This window comes from Capra hircus, chromosome 3 (assembly GCF_001704415.2).
Source record: "Capra hircus breed San Clemente chromosome 3, ASM170441v1, whole genome shotgun sequence".
Classification (NCBI taxonomy): domain Eukaryota; kingdom Metazoa; phylum Chordata; class Mammalia; order Artiodactyla; family Bovidae; genus Capra; species Capra hircus.
This window is the reverse complement of record NC_030810.1, coordinates 107,533,326-107,550,071: the sequence shown is the minus strand read 5'-3', so window position 1 is coordinate 107,550,071 and position 16,746 is coordinate 107,533,326. Positions and strand designations below refer to the sequence as shown.

At 43.5% G+C, this 16,746-nt stretch overlaps 1 protein-coding gene across 1 annotated transcript; it reads left to right on the top strand.

Annotated features, from left to right (window-relative positions):
* On the top strand, positions 1,637-16,527 carry CD5L (CD5 molecule like). The gene is made up of 7 exons (XM_018046338.1): positions 1,637-1,787; positions 5,289-5,315; positions 8,016-8,339; positions 9,582-9,899; positions 10,736-11,056; positions 12,375-12,544; positions 15,873-16,527. The coding sequence occupies exons 1-6, from the start codon at positions 1,760-1,762 to the stop codon at positions 12,530-12,532; spliced, it is 1,176 nt and encodes a 391-aa protein (XP_017901827.1). The 5' UTR covers positions 1,637-1,759; the 3' UTR covers positions 12,533-12,544; positions 15,873-16,527.

Sequence of the window (16,746 nt, the reverse complement as noted above, 5' to 3'; positions counted from 1 at the left end):
TGTCCATCACCAACTCCCAGAGCCCACCCAAACTCATGTCCATTGAGTTGGTGATGCCATCCAACCATCTCATCCTCTGTCTTCCCCTTCTCCTCCTGCCTTCAATCTTTCCCAGCATCAGGGTCTTTCCAAATGAGCCAGTTCTTCACATCAGGTGGCCAAAATATTGGAGATTCAGCTTCAGCATCAGACCTTCCAATGAACACCCAGGACTGATCTCCTTTAGGATGGACTGGTTGGATTTCCTTGCAGTCCAAGGGACTCTCAAGAGTCTTCTCCAACACCACAGTTCAAAAGCATCAATTCTTCAGTGCTCAGCTTTCTTTATAGTCCGACTCTCATATCCATACATGACCACTGGAAAAATCATAGCCTTGACAAATGGACCTTTGTCGTCAAAGTAATGTCTCTGCTTTTTAATATGCTGTCTAGGTTGGTCATAACCTTCCTTCCAAGGAGCAAGTGTCTTTTAATTTCATGGCTTCAGTCACCACCCACAGTGATTTTGGAGTCCAAGAAAATAAAATCTGTCACTGTTTCCACTGTTTCCTCATCTATTTGTAATGAAATGATGAGGCCAGATGCTATGATATTAGTTTTTTTAAAGTTGAATTTCAAGCCAGCTTTTTCACTCTCCTTGTTGACCCTCATCAAGAGGCTGTTTAGTTGTTTCTTTCCACCATTATTATTTTTGAAGTATAGTTGATTTACAATGTTGTGTTAGTTTCAACTGTATAAAAAAGTTATTCAGTTATATACACACATATGTTTTCAGATTCTTTTCCCTTATAGGTTATTACAAATGTTGAATACAGCTCCCTGGCCTATAATAACTGTTCCTTCTTGACCTGCATACAAGATTCTCAGGAGACCGGTAAGGTGGTCTGGTACTTGCATTTCAGAATTTTCCAGTTTGTTGTGATCCACACAAAGGTTTTAGCATAGTCAATGAAGCAGAAGTAAATGTTTTTCTGGAACTCCCTGTCCATCATATCTTAGACTTAAGAACAACCTGATTTCATTATGACAAGAACATGCTTCCATTCAGTTTCCAAAGATGGGCATAAACCAGAACAAGCACAGAAGAGCAGATCCATGTTCTAGACCCTCTACTTAGCACTGGAGAAGCTGGTTTGAGAGAAATAAATCAAGCCATATTTGCAAAGATTGGCACCTTGACTCTGGATTGCCCTCCTGACTCTGAATTATGGTGACTTCAACTTTGGAATTGTTCTATGATCTTTGGTCTCTATATTTTCCAGTCACTGCCATCTGCAAGGAAAGAATTGAAATTGGCTAATTAACCCCCACAAACCATACATGAGGACCAAGTATTGCTTGACCTTCTAATGTGGAGTGGCCCTTATTCTTGGTGCTTGCCTTTCCTTGTGTGTGTTGTTTTCCTTGTTTGCATAGTGAGGGGACTAAAGCAGAGCTCGATGGGGCTGGGATTACAGCAGAACCAAAGCACAGCAGCTTGGGGTTTGTTTTGTTTGTTTGTTTTCTTTTGTTTTCATCATCTTTCTGCCAATTCCGGCCACCTCCCTTCCTCTGGGACATGCTGAATTCAGCAAGTCCAGCTCTATCAGTCCTGACCTCTGAGCCCATTGGTTTCTAGTCATCTGATAAAGCCTGTGCTGCAGACAGGACCTGCCTCTTTCCCTCCTCACAGCACACTTGCAACCAAAGCTGCATATTCCTGTTGTGGGGCCTCCTTCCAGCCTTACATTTCAGTTCACTATCTTCAGCCATCTGGGACATGGCCCTGTTTTTCTTCTTGATCTTTGGTGAGTATTTCTGCTCCTTTGGGTCCAGGCTTCAGAGTACTCTGGAACTTTGATTGGGGGAAGCCTTTCCTTGCCCATCTGGTACAGATCTAGGTATCTTTCAAGGAAAGTCTCTACTCTCCTTTCTCTATATCTGGTAATTATTCTAAATCCCCAAAGCCACTTAATCTATACTCAGTTTATAATCCACCTTGATTACCAGAAAACTTTCTATTTCCCTGTATTCACACTATCAATTCAGTAATAATTTATACTATTGCTTTTTCACACAAATTTTCCTAAATGCACTATTTATAATAAGACAAATAAATGGACCATGGGTAACAGCAAGAAAGGAAGTAGAACTGCAGGACAAACACCTTTCATTGATCATATTGATTCTTCTCAAATGTATTTCATGTGTTTCCCTAGATTTTCCCAGTTTCTTATTGCTCAAATTAATTTAGAGTGTTTTGGGATTTTGGAATCAAAGAGATCTGGATTTCAATTTTTGCTCTTTGATTTCTTAGCTGTCTGAATTTTAAAGTTATCATAGCCCTTGGAAATTTCATTTTCATCTATGAAGTAATGCTATGTTCCTCAGAGGTTTGTTAAGAGCCTTTCCACAAGATAAAAGAGCCTGCTAGGTCCCTTCCCTAATCAGTCACATCCATTTTAATTTTCCTGATGATCTAGTACACCACTGAAACCTACCGGTCTCTCAGTTGGGCATTTGTATGTTCTATGCACAGTGCTGGTCACATTCCTAAACACCCATACACCCCTTATGTTACCTAGCAGATAGTCCTCCACCTCCTGTTGTGAAGTTACTATTGAATCTCTTACGCTTATCTTTAGTTGCACCTCCTTCGTGAAGTCTTTCTGATCTGTGATACTCATGGTGATCAACCCCACTACAGAGTTCTCAAGTCACCTTTGGGCTATGTCACTTTCACACCTATCAGGCTCATCACATTCAGTTTCATTTACATATATATATGTTTTGTGTTCTTTATTAGACTTGTAAGGTGCTATTCATGATATAACCTTGAGTTTTAGGCAATTGTTGCTGCTGCTGCTAAGTTGCTTCAGTCATGTCCGACTCTATGCGACCCCATAGACGGCAGCCCACCAGGCTCCCCCATCCCTGGGATTCTCCAGGCAAGAACACTGGAGTGGGTTGCAGACAAAGTCTTTTTGAGTCATGTTGTTGCAAAGCAAATATTTGGAAGAAAATATTCCAGGACAAGTCAATGAAATACATGGATTTGCCTAAAAAGCTCTAGGCTGGAAGTCCAATCATATTAACTCCTTCAGAAAGATCCTATAAGATGGGGTGGTGTTGGAGGATGATGAGTTTTGCAGTTCAAAATACTGGGTTTCAGAGGCCACTGATAGTCACAGGACTCTCTCTATAGCATTTGCTGTTGTTCAGTAGCTAAGTCGTGTCTGTCTCTTTGCGACACCCTGGACTGCAGCATGTCAGACTTCCCTGTCCTTCACCATCTCTCAAAGTTTGCATTAAGATGGAGCCTAATGAGTAGATGAGTCTGATTACACAGAGATCTTGTAGAAAGAAACTCTGATCATTCAAAGATGTGCTGATACTTAAACCTGGAAGGTTGGCAATTAGCCTAGAACTGCTTTCTGAACTCTTAACCAGGTTCAGCAAACCACAGCCTGGAAACTAAGAATGGATATTACATTTTTAAACTGTGGGAAAAGTGAAAGGAATAACATTTTGTGACACATGAGAATGACATGAAATCTAAATTGAATTGTTCATAAATAAAGGTTTATTGGAACACAGCCAGGCTTATTCATTTACATGTATATGGTTGCATTGACAGAGCTGATTGGTTATAACAGAGACTGTATAGCCCATGAAGCCTACAATATTTGCTATTTGGCATTTCACACAAAAGTTTGTTGACCATTGTCTAAATGCAGTGTCAGTGAACACAGAAAAATATTGCCATTTTCCTCTACATGAAAGGCTGCTGCTATGAACCGTGAATGATGCTGGGATTCTTGGCCTCTGGAAGAGAGGCATTCAACCTGCGGCCAGTGATGAGGCTGGGTTGCCAGAGCTTTTTGTGTAATCAAGTTTCGTTAAAATATAAAAGAGATAGAGAAAGCTTCCGAAATAGACATCAGAAGGGGAACACTTCCATGAGTAAAACATACTGATGTGTTGAGCCATTATGCGTTCTGAGTCTTTGGTGAACAGACTTGAAGAAAGGTAAATAAGGTAAATACATTAGCATAGCTTAAGAAAAACATTTCCATAAGAAAAATGCATTGGTGAGCTCAAGGTCTGAGAAAAATTAAGTTCAGGTGGAATCAGGTGTTGTCATGGCAACACAGAATTTTAAAAGAACCCTCCTTTTAATTTTGTATAGGGAAGGAAAAAGAAAAATTGACACTTGTAGTTTGTTTCCTCCACCTGGGGACCCCTAGGCTTCCTGTCTGTTACCCTCTCATATGCCTTTCAAGATATCTTTATCCTCCCCAACCGTGCATCTGTTATGGAATCCGGAGTCGCAAAACATACCTCGGAGGACTCTCAAGACAGTAGAGTACAGTTTATTACGCCAGCGGGTCCAAGGGGAATAGTTCCCAACAAGGACCCTGATGTTTCTGAGAGGCCCAGTTTTATATCCCCCTGGGCCCCCACCCCCACCCCCCCTCCCCGCCCCCACCCCCTTCCCCGCCCCCACCCCCCCTCCCCTCCCCCGCTATGTGACTGGTTACATGTTAGCAACCTCTTTGTTGTATATGACTGAGTTTTACAACAAATAGGTGCTAGGAGAACAAACAATTAATGGTTAAGGGTGCAGATGTGGGGGGAGGGAATGATTATACATCAAGGGGGATGTCTCCATGGTTAATCTAACAGGGGCAGCCTGACCTCAACTACAATCTCCATTTGTCATCTGTAGGGAGGGAAGTCTCCAGCAGAACTGGTTTTCACTAGCAATGGTTTTCTCACTCTTGGGCAGGACTCAGTCCCAGTTCACATCCAGTCTTTAAGATGGATGATAGGCTTCAAGATGAAGTCTCTCTTGCTTCTCTCACACTGGCCCCAACACATCTTCCCAGAAACCTCCAACATGTTTTCCTGTTGGACTCAGATACTACATCACCACACTTCTAGTTTAGGTGGTCATCACCAATCAGTCTAATAGATTAAAATAAAAAATCAAATCTATCCATGCCTGGGGTAGAGCCAACATCAGATGGAAAGGGAACATGATAGGTCTAATTAGGCATGGTAGAATGGGCCTTTTTGGCTCTTAGTTTCCATGTGGTTTTTTTTTTAGGCTGGTCATTCTAGGAGGAGGAGGAGGAGAAGGAGAAGGTCTCAACAAGGTCTAACCTTGGAGGCTGTGTAATTACCTCTCTGTCCCACAAAGTTCAACAAAACTTTCTAGAGAGTTGTGATTTTGAACAAAGCCTTGGCATTTGACTACTTGATCTCATTCACGTCTTTCTCTCTTTCTTTCTTTTTTATTTGCTCAGGCTTTTGCACTGGACCTGGACTTCTAGGTAAGATCTTTTGGGATCCTAAGAGGGTGGACTTTCAGCTCTGGAGAGTGGAAATTTTGATTTCCTGGGGCCAGGGAGAGAGGCTGTGGTTCAAAAGAGCCCCAGTAGATTTTCTTTCTGGTTCCACAACCCACCAGTCTTATATGGGTAGATTTCCACTTCCAAAACTTAGAGAAAATTTGAGTGGTTTATACTGCAAAGGGATTCCTCTCCATTTGGCCTGTGTGACCCAAGACTCTAACCCACCTCTAGCTCCATCATCTAACAAAGCAGATGGCTTTCTTTCAGGCTCAGAAGACACCTCACCTCCTGGGAAATAAACTTTCTTTTGCCCTTCTATATTGTACTACTTCCTGGTCCCTCTGCCAATTTTAATGTTATCGTTGAACTAGAAATGCACCAGCCTCTGTGCACTTCATGGTTTCATCAGCAGAGTGTAGGCTGGATTTCAGTGGCCACCGGCCACCCCGTAAAGGAGTCTTTCAGCAGAGCACAAACAGTTCAACTGAGGAGAGAATGAGGAGGCACAAAGAAAATTAGTCTGTGGAAGAGGAAGCATCTGATGGTCCAGAAATCAAGGGGACTGGATGAGGATCATGAGTTTCTTTGACACTGTCTCTTCAGCCTATTTTTCTCTTGATAGTAGAGGCTTTATGAGAGAGGGGCAGCTGCAAACTTTGTTATGAATGTGGAGGATCTTACACCCTGCTGGATCAATTTGCTTTCTTAAAGAAATGCTGCTTCTGGGTCCCAGTCCAATACTCCAGATGACCTGGGTTTTCTTCTCTGGCCTCCAGAGTTATGTCTTGCTGCAAGTGCCAGGAGACAGCTGATCTCTTTATACCCAGAGAGGGAGGACTCACCCCGGGTCCTTGTCTCTCAAGCCCTCGCTAATGAAGTAGGCTAAAATACTGTCTAGGACATAACAGCCCTGATGAGCTCCTTTGTTCTTTTCTCTAGCTTTTAAATCTTCTCAGCTCTTCCTTTCCCTTTAGCTGCACTTCGTTGATATGTATTCTCTTTCTCTCTCTTAAACATATTTCTTCTCTCTTATAATGTGATCTAGTCCTTTCAGGTCAGTTCAGATCAGTCGCTCAGTTGTGCCCGACTCTTTGTGACCCCGTGAATCGCAGCACGCCAGGCCTCCCTGTCCATCATCAACTCCCGGAGTTCACCCAGACTTACGTCCATCGAGTCAGTGATGCCATCCAGCCATCTCTTCCTCTGTCGTCCCCTTCTTCTCCTGCCCCCAATCCCTCCCAGCATCAGAGTCTTTTCCAATGAGTCAACTCTTCACATGAGGTGGCCAAAGTACTGGAGTTTCAGCTTTAGCATCATTCCTTCCAAAGAAATCCCAGGGCTGATCTCCTTCAACTGGATGGATCTCCTTGCAGTCCAAGGGACTCTCAAGAGTCTTCTCCAGCACCACAGTTCAAAAGCATCAATTCTTTGGCGCTCAGCCTTCTTCACAGTCCAACTCTCACATCCATACATTGACTACTGGAAAAACCATAGCCTTAACTAGACGGTCCTTAGTCGGCAAAGTAATATCTCTGCTTTTGAATATGCTATCTAGGTTGGTCATAACTTTTCTTCCAAGATGTAAGCGTCGTTTAATTTCCTGGCTGCAATCACCATCTGCAATGATTTTGGAGCCCCCAGAAATAAAGTCTGACACTGTTTCTACTGTTTCCCCATCTATTTCCCATGAAGTGATGGGACCGTTACTCCATGGAAAAGGAAAACTTTTTTAAAACCAGAATTTGAGGGCTTCCCTGGTGGTCCAGCAGTTAAGACGCCATGCTTCCAATGCAGGGTGGGGATTTAATCCCTGGTTGAGGAAGTAAGATCCCATATGCCATGTGGCATGGCCAAATAAAAAATAATCCAGAATTTTATAACTCAAATAAAATAAAATAGCCTGTGCATGATCCTGATATCGAATATTTTCTAGAGCAACAGTAATGCATATACAAACTCTAATCTCAGTTACAACGATCCAGAGTTATTTCTAGGTGACTTTTCTTGAATTATATATACATGCCTTAAAGTTCAGAGTGCAACAATGGGAACTTTTCTTAGTTTTTTATTTGTCTCTAACCTCCATTCCTCATGTCATTTTCCTGAAGAAATTATAGAAGAAGACGAGAGAAACAAGAACAAATCAATAAATCAAATAGAAACTTCTCAATGCAGCTTAAAATCAACCAGGTCAGACGTCTTTCACCCAACTACTTCTTCTGGGGTTGATGCCAAGTTCTAGGGAGTTTGTGCAGAGTTGAGACAAAGTAGTCAGTAGAAATTTGGGTCTAAGTAATTGTATTTCATTCACAGAGGTGTCTGAGTTGTTCCCTGTAGCCCATACTGTCATATACTGTTCATAGTCTGATAGACCACAGGCCACAAACACAGATCCAAAGGTAGGGATATTAAGCTTGTTTTTTCAAGTTTCACCAAGGGCCAAATAAAAATACAGCTTAAATAATAATAATAATAACAATAAAAGAGTGTAGCAGAACCAGAACTCAGAGATGGAGTCCTGGAGCTCCTCTTCCTTGTCTTCCCTTTTGACCCCCACTTTCTCACCCTTCAATTCTCCACATCTTGAAAATGGTAGTAGAATTCCAAGAAGACTGCATACATGCCTGAGTACTCTCTAGGCCACTCCTAATCTGCAGCCAATATCTCATTTCTTTGCAGAGTCTTCACCCAAAGTGCGACTGGTGAGAGGTCCCCATCGCTGTGAAGGGCGGGTGGAAGTGGAACGGAATGGCGAGTGGGGCACTGTGTGTGACGACGGCTGGAACATGGAAGATGTGGAAGTGGTGTGCCGGGAGCTGGGCTGTGGAGCAGCCAAGGGGACACCCAGTGGTAATTTATATAAGCCCCTGGCGGATGAAAAACAAAAGATCTTCATCCAAGATGTCAACTGCAATGGGACGGAAGATAAATTGATTGACTGTGACCAGGTGGAAGACGTTTATCAATGCTCCCACAGCGAGGATTCAGGGGCAATATGTGAGAGTGAGTATGGCAGGACTCAAGGACTATATGCCAACTGCCCATAGCCCGCATGACCACTCTTTGTCCTCTTTATCTTTATTCTCCACCATGAACTAATGGTTAACTGATTCCCTTTCCTTCACTTCTCACCCTTTCTCAACTGTGGACCCTGGAGACAAATATATCCTCATCTAGAACTGTTACTCCTCCTTGGTTGAACAGTGGCACTAGTGGTAAAGAACCTCTCTTCCAATACAGAGAATTAAGAGATGTGGGTTCAGTCCCTGGGTGGGGAAGATCCCCTGCAGGAGGGCACAGCAACCCACTCCGGTATTTGCCTGGAGAATCCAATGGACAGAGGAGTCTGGCAGGCTACACTCCATAGAGTCACACAGAGTCAGACATGACTGAAGCGACTTAGCACACACACTTGGTTGAACTAATGATTTTCTCTTAGTTTCAATCTTAGTTTTTCTTTGTTTCAATCTATCCAAGAACCTGATTCTCTTCTTCACACACACAAGCATGCACAGATCTAATAACCACTAAACATTTGTATCTAAGGCTAAGTTGACATTATGGGGAAGAAATGAGCTCCCAAAATATAATGTAAGTTCATCAGTTCTCAAGGAGTCTATCATCTAGTTAGGTAGACAGGAGGTGCTCATAGGAAACCAACACATAACAACTGTGTATATATATGTATGCATGAGTACATGCTCAGTCTCTTCAGTCGTGTCTACTCTTTGTGACCCTGTAGTCTGCCAATCTCCTCTGTCCATGGGATGCTCCATGCAAGAATACTGGAGTGGATTGCCATGCCCTCCTTGAGGGCATCTTTTCCACCCAGGGGTTGAATCCAGCCAGGTCTCCTGAGTCTCCTGCATTGCAGGTGGATTCTGTACCCACTGAGCCACCTGAGAAGACAATATATATAGACACAGACAGACACACACACACACAACAATTGTATATATATAATTGTTGTATTTCTTTATTCCATTCATATATTTGTTGTCTATGCATTAATTATTTTCTGTGTATCTATCTACTATCTATCTACTTTTCCATTAGACTGTGATTTGGCTAAGGGATTAGTCTATGTTTCTCTTTGTCATTTGGTGACAAACAGTCACCAAATATTTGTGCCCAATGCTGAGTTCTCATTCTTATTTCTGAGAAAGATTCAGAGTTAGGAGCCCCCTTATGTGGGAAGGCTGTGTTCTTGAAGGGAGCAGAAACTTAATCTTTCTTTTCCCACAGTTCCAGAGACCGTGAGGCTGGTTGGTGGCCCTGGTAGCTGCAAGGGGCGCTTGGAAGTGAAGCACCAAGATCAATGGGGCACTGTGTGCAAAGCAGGCTGGAATCTCTCAGCTGCGAAGGTGGTGTGCCGACAACTGGGGTGTGGGAAGGCTACACTGACCAAAAAATGCTGTAACAAGGATACCCAGGGCCAAGGACTCATCTGGCTGAGCAATGTAACATGCTCAGGACGGGAAGGAAACCTTCAGTATTGCCTTTCTGGGCTTGAGGGGAATAATAACTGCACCCATGATGAGGATACATGGGTAGAATGTGAAGGTAATGCCTATAAGTCCAGTGACTAGGTTTATTCATGAATTTGACTAAATAGAGTTCTATTCAATCAGTGTTTATAAAGAACTACTCTGGTAGCTGAGCTGGTAAAGAATCTGACTACAATGCAGGAGACTCTGGTTTGATTCCTGGGTCTGGAAGATCCCCTGGAGAAGGGTTAGGCTACCTACTCTAGTATTCTTGGGCTTCTCTGGTGTGTCAGATGGTAAAGAATCTGCCCACAATGTGGAAGACCCAGGTTCAGTCCCTGGGTTGGGAAGATCCTCTGGAGGAGAGCAGGACAACCCACTCCAGTATTCGTGCCTGGAGAATCCTCATGGACAGAGGAGCAGAGTCAAACAGGACTGAGTGACTAAGCACAGCACTCATGTATCAAATAACCATAGCAAAGATATTTAATTGTGCTGCTCATCAATTCTCTTGTTACAAAAATGGAGCTAATGATACTTGCCTTTGTATATGAAAATGCTTTAAGCAGTATTAAGTGTTAGATTAATATAAACTATTATTATATTGAATTCTATATAATAGGGATAGGACACAAAATTCTATGCACTGTTGAAGTCTTCAATTAAAAAAAAAAACTACTAGAAAGTCATTCATAAGTATTAGACTTTTATAAACTAGATGGGAAAGTAAAAGGTCTTAGTGAAGGAAACAGACCTGGGACACATGGATTGGAAACTAGAGCAAGGGCTATGATCACAGAAACACAGGCAGGAAGAGAGCTTCAGAAGTGTTGATGGGATTTGAATGAGGATGTAGATGATGTTTATTTTTTTTCTTCTTTCCATGCGCCACTCCATCCCCTGACTCTGCAGATCCCTTTAAATTGAGGCTGGTAAACGGAGACACCAGGTGCTCTGGGCGACTGGAAGTGCTGCACAAGGGCATATGGGGCTCTGTCTGTGATGACGGCTGGGGGACAAAGGAGGAGCAGGTGGTGTGCCAGCAACTGGGCTGTGGAAAGCCAGCCTTTGTACCTGCCAAAGCAAGGAGAAAGTTTGTCCCTGGAGATGGGCGCATCTGGCTAGATGATGTCCATTGCCAAGGGCAAGAGCAGTCCCTGGAGCAGTGTCAGCATAGGTCCTGGGGGTATCATGACTGCAACCACAAAGAAGATGTGGTCGTATTCTGCTTGGGTAAGCCCTGTAGATTGGGTAGTCCCCATGGGGACAGGCATGGAGGGAGGTGAAGAAGCGGGTGGTGGGGTGTGAACTCTGAGGGTAAGGGTTATTCTACTAGTGCTGCACAGCTGCCCATAATAGTCACCTACTTTGTGTTACTTCAAGGAATTATTGAGAATCCTAGTCATGGATAGAATGATAATAATAGTTTAGAAATCCCATGCCATACAGTTATTGAGTGTGAGAATGAGAGATGTTATGAAAATTATTGAACTGACACCTTATTTTAAATGTAAAGTGAGTAAGAGTCAGAGAAAATGAGCAACTTTCCAAAATCATAAAAATGGTTTTCAAATGATGGAGCAGAAGTAAAATGACCAGTCTTGGCTCAGCTCAGGATTAGTTGACTTAGAGGACCCCAGGCCTCAAACTGTAAGTTAAAACTGTAAGAAATGGTCCCACTCCCTTCTACCTATTGTCACTAGCCAGATTTTAAATTAATCTGTGGGAATAGGGCTAGGGGAGGGGGCTTTTTGTGAATATCCATGAGAGTGTCTTTTCAGAGAAGCCAGGATTCCAGCTATAAGTTGTAGACCTCCCACTATTGTTGGGCTTCCCTTGTGGCTCAGCTGGTAAAGAATCTGCCTGCAATGTGGGAGACCTGGGTTTGATCCCTGGGATGGGAAGCTCCCCTGGAGAAGGGAAAGGCCACCTACTCCAGTATTCAGGCCTGGAGAATTGCATGGACAGTATAGTCCATGGGTTCGCAAAGAGCTGAACATGACTGAGCGACTTTCACTTTCACTTCACAGGAGGGTAAAGGAAGAAATCTTGTCCCCATATGAGTCAGGAAATGCAAAGCATAGCCCTTGAGTGGCTGACTCAAGAGAGTCACAGCTCTGAAGCCCAGCTTTGCGGCATGCAGTGTGGGATGTGGCATGCAGGGCTGCCTGGTTACCTATTCAGGGAATTGTGTAAGAGCTGAGAGATGATCAAAAACATGAAGAGCAGCTAGTGCCCAGAAAAGGGGGGCTTTATTGATAGAAGACTAGTGTTTGAGTCAAGTCTGCCATTCTGAGGCTAGTTTTTCTCAGCTAGTCAAAAGGAGATACTTGCTCCATTTCTCTCAAAGAGTTTTGTGATTGTGGAGGGTGAGTAGTGCTAATATAAGTGAATATGGTTTGTGACTCACATGGGAGCTGGTTGAATAAGTCTAGGGCACTGAACTAGACTCTGACATGGTTCATATCAGTGTGAGATACATATGTAATTAGGATCTGGGAGGGTCTCCCTTTCCTATTCTGGGAACCAGTCTTCTTTCTTGACTGTACAGGAACGGCGGAGAGGAGCTACCCCGCGTCCGAGGTCAGTGGTGGCCGGGAGGAACTACCCAGCATCCGAGGTCAGGGGCGGCGGCTGGGAGGAGACACCCCGCATCCGAGAGGAGACACCCCGCATCTGAGGTCAGGGGCAGCGGCCGAGAGGAGTTAGCCCACATCCGAGGTCAGTGGCGGCCGGTAGGAGACACCCCGGGTCCAAGGTCAGAGGTGGCCGAGAGGAGCTACCCCGCGTCCGAGGTCAGGGGCGGCCGGGAGAAGCCACCTTGAGCCCGAGGCCAGGGGCGGTGACCCTGAGGAGCCACCCTGAGCCCGAGGCCAGGGGTGGCAGCTGGGAGGAGCCACCCACGCCCGAGGCCTGGGCCACTGGAGAAGGGAATGGCAAGCCACTTCAGTATTCTTGCCTTGAGAACCCCATGAACAGTATGAAAAGGCAAAATGATAGGATACTGAAAGAGAAACTCCCCAGGTCAGTAGGTGCCCAATATGCTACTGGAGATCAGTGGAGAAATACCTTCAGAAAGAATGAAGGGATGGAGCCAAAGCAAAAACAATACCCAGTTGTGGATGTGACTGCTGATAGAAGCAAGGTCCAATGCTGTAAAGAGCAATATTGCATAGGAACCTGGAATGTCAGTTCCATGAATCAAGGCAAATTGGAAGTGGTCACACAAGAGATGGCAAGGGTGAACGTCAACATTCTAGGAATCAGTGAACTAAAATGGACTGGAATGGGTGAATTTAACTCAGATGACCATTATATCTACTAGTGCAGGCAGGAATCCCTCAGAAGAAATGGAGTAGCCATCATGGTCAACGAAAGAGTCCGAAATGCAATACTTGGATGCAATCTCAAAAACGACAGATCTCTGTTCTTCTCCAAGGCAAACCATTCAATATCACAGTTATCCAAGTCTATGCCCCAATCAGTAATGCTGAAGAAGCTGAAGCTGAATGGTTTTATGAAGACCTACAAGACCTTTAGAACTAACACCCAAAAAAGATGTCCTTTTCATTATAGGGGAATGGAATGCAAAAGTAGGAAGTCAAGAAACACCTGGAGTTTCAGGCAAATTTGGCCTTGGAATGCAGAATGAAGTAGGGCAAAACTAATAGAGTTTTGCCAAGAGAATGCACTGGTCATAGCAAACACTCTCTTCCAACAAACAGGAGAAGACTCAACACATGGACATCACCAGATGGTCAACACCGAAATCACATTGATTATATGCTATGCAGCCAAAGATGGAGAAGCTCTATAAAGTCAACAAAAACAAGACCAGGAGCTGACTGTGGCTCAGATCATGAACTCCTTATACCAAATTCAGACTTAAATTGAAGACAGTAGGAAAAACCACTAGACCATTCAGGTATGATCTAAATCAAATCCCTTATGATTATACAGTGAAAGTGAGAAATAGATTTAATGGCCTAGATCTGATAGATAGAGTGCCTGATGAACTATGGACTGAGGTTCGTGACATTGTACAGGAGACAGGGATCAAGACCAAGAAATGCAAAAAAGCAAAATGGCTGTCTAGGGAGGCCTTACAAATAGCTGTGAAAAGAAGAGAGGCGAAAAACAAAGGAGAAAAGGAATGATACAAGCATCTGAATGCAGAGTTCCAGAGAATAGCAAGAAGAGATAAGAAAGTCTTCTTCAGCGATCAATGCAAAGAAATAGAGGAAAATGACAGAATGGGAAAGACTAGAGATCTCTTCAAGAAGACTAGAGATACCAAGGGAACTTTTGATGCAAAGATGGGCTTGATAAAGGACAGAAATGGTATGGACCTAACAGAAGCAGAAGATATTAAGAAGACGTGGCAAGAATACATGGAAGAACTGTACAAAAAAGGTCTTCACGACCCAGATAATCATGATAATGTGATCACTAATCTAGAGCCAGACATCTTGGAATTTGAAGTCAAGTGGGCCTTAGAAAGCATCACTATGAACAAAGCTAGTAGAGGTGATGGAATTCCAGTTGAACTGTTTCAAATCCTGAAAGATGATGCTGTGAAAGTGCTGCACTCAATATGCCAGCAAATTTGGAAAACTCATCAGTGGCCACAGGACTGGAAAATGTCAGTTTTCATTCCAATTCCAAAGAAGGGAAATGCAAAAGAATGCTCAAACTACCGCACAATTGCACTCATCTCACATGCTAGTAAAGTAATGCTCAGAATTCTCCAAGCCAGGCTTCAGCAATACCTTAACCATGAACTCCCTGATGTTCAAGCTGGTTTTAGAAAAGGCAGAGGAACCAGAGATCAAATTGCCAACATCCACTGGATCGTGGAAAAAGCAAGAGAGTTCCAGAATCACATCTATTTCTGCTTTATTGACTATGCCAAAGCCTTTGACTGTGTGGATTACAATAAACTGTGGAAAATTCTGAGAGAGATGGGAATACCAGACCACCTGACCTGCCTCTTGAGAAATCTGTATGCAGGTCAGGAAGCAACAGTTAGAACTGGACATGGAACAACAGACTGGTTCCAAATTGGAAAAGGAGTACGTCAAGGCTGTATGTTGTCATCCTGCTTATTTAACTTCTATGCAGAGTACATCATGAGAAACGCTGAACTGGAAGAAACACAAGGTGGAATCAAGATTGCCAAGAGAAATAACAATAAGCTCAGATATGCAGATGACACTACCCTTATGGCAGAGATTGAAGAGGAGCTAAAAAGCCTCTTGATGAAAGTGAAAGAGGAGAGTGAAAATGTTGGCTTAAACCTCAACATTCAGGAAATGAAGATCATGGCATCTGGTGCCATCACTTCATGGGAAATAGATGGGGAAACAGTAGAAACAATGTCAGACTTTATTTTTGGGGGCTCCAAAATCACTGCAGATGGTGATTGCAGCCATGAAATTAAAAGATGCTTACTCCTTGGAAGAAAAGTTATGACTAATCTAGATAGTATATTCAAGAGCAGAGACATTACTTTGCCGACTAAGGTCCGTCTAGTCAAGACTATGGTTTTTCCTGTGGTCATGTATGGATGTAAGAGTTGGACTGTGAAGAAGGATGAGCACCAATGAATTGATGCTTTTGAACTGTGGTGTTGGAGAAGACTCTTGAGAGTCCCTTGGACTGCAAGGATATCCAATCAGTCCATTCTGAAGGAGATCAGCCCTGGGATTTCTTTGGAAGAAATGATGCTAAAGCTGAAGCTCCAGTACTTTGCCACCTCATGCAAAGAGTTGATTCATTGGAAAAGACTCTGATGCTGGGAGGGATTGGGGGCAGGAGGAGAAGTGGACGACCGAGGATGAGATGTCTGGATGGCATCACGGACTCAAAGGACGTGAGTCTGAGTGAACTCCGGGAGTTGGTGATGAACAGGGAGGCCTGGTGTGCTGCGATTCATGGGGTTGCAAAGAGTCGTACATGACTGAGCGACTGAACTGAACTTGAGCTTGAATGAAATAATCCCTTCTTGACATGTCCCCATCCTTACTGTACATTCTTCTTCTCTTTACAGAAGAGCCGCCTGACATTTAATGTTTGGCCTGACTCCGGCAGGCCCTGAGTGTCCTTTGCTTTCTCCTGGTCTCCAATGGCTTAGTGCAAGCACTGGGCCTGCAGGCTCAGCTACCACTCCCTCAGCCCCTCAGCAAGAATCTGAACACTCTTTGCTCTGAGTCAAGCACCCCCATCGTCTCCCGGAGATATGAGTTGTTGAATTTTCTCTTGCCAAGGAAGATGACCTCCCAGTCACCTGCTCCTCACTGTCGACCCTCTGGCATTGATTCTGGCCCCTCCTGCTTCTTTTCAACCAGCCTGGGATCCCCAGGTCTGTTCCTTTGACCACTATAGGACATTTCTAAGACCAAACCTACATGTCTGTAAAGAACAGGAAAGGAAGGAGACAAAAAAGGAAAATTTGAAGGGGAATATGGGTAAATAATGAGCTGAAACTTGAGGGAAAGCTCTTTGAATGTTTTTTCTCAAGCCTTCAACACTTTTTCTTAACTTTCAACAATTAACATCTCACTATTCTCCTGTTTTCTGATAAAAGAAGACACATTCTTTCAAGAGCAGAGCAGTATCCTATAATCCTACACCCTTTCATGACACTTGGAAAAGAAATATTACACCCTCTGAATGCCCATAATAAAATACCTTTGTTGACTATCCATATACAACTTGCCAACATGGTGTGCATTTAACATTAATCCCACAAATGTATTGTAATTTTCCCAAGGAAAAATGTATGGACCTGCGACTAGAAGGGAAAGGAAGAGATGCAGAAAGAATTTGGGGGAATCCATCGTTGTGCTTCATGCCAATCGGATGATATCATTTTAATTTTGTCAGCTCAGATTTCAGGGTGTGTAAGTCAGATGCAAGACAGG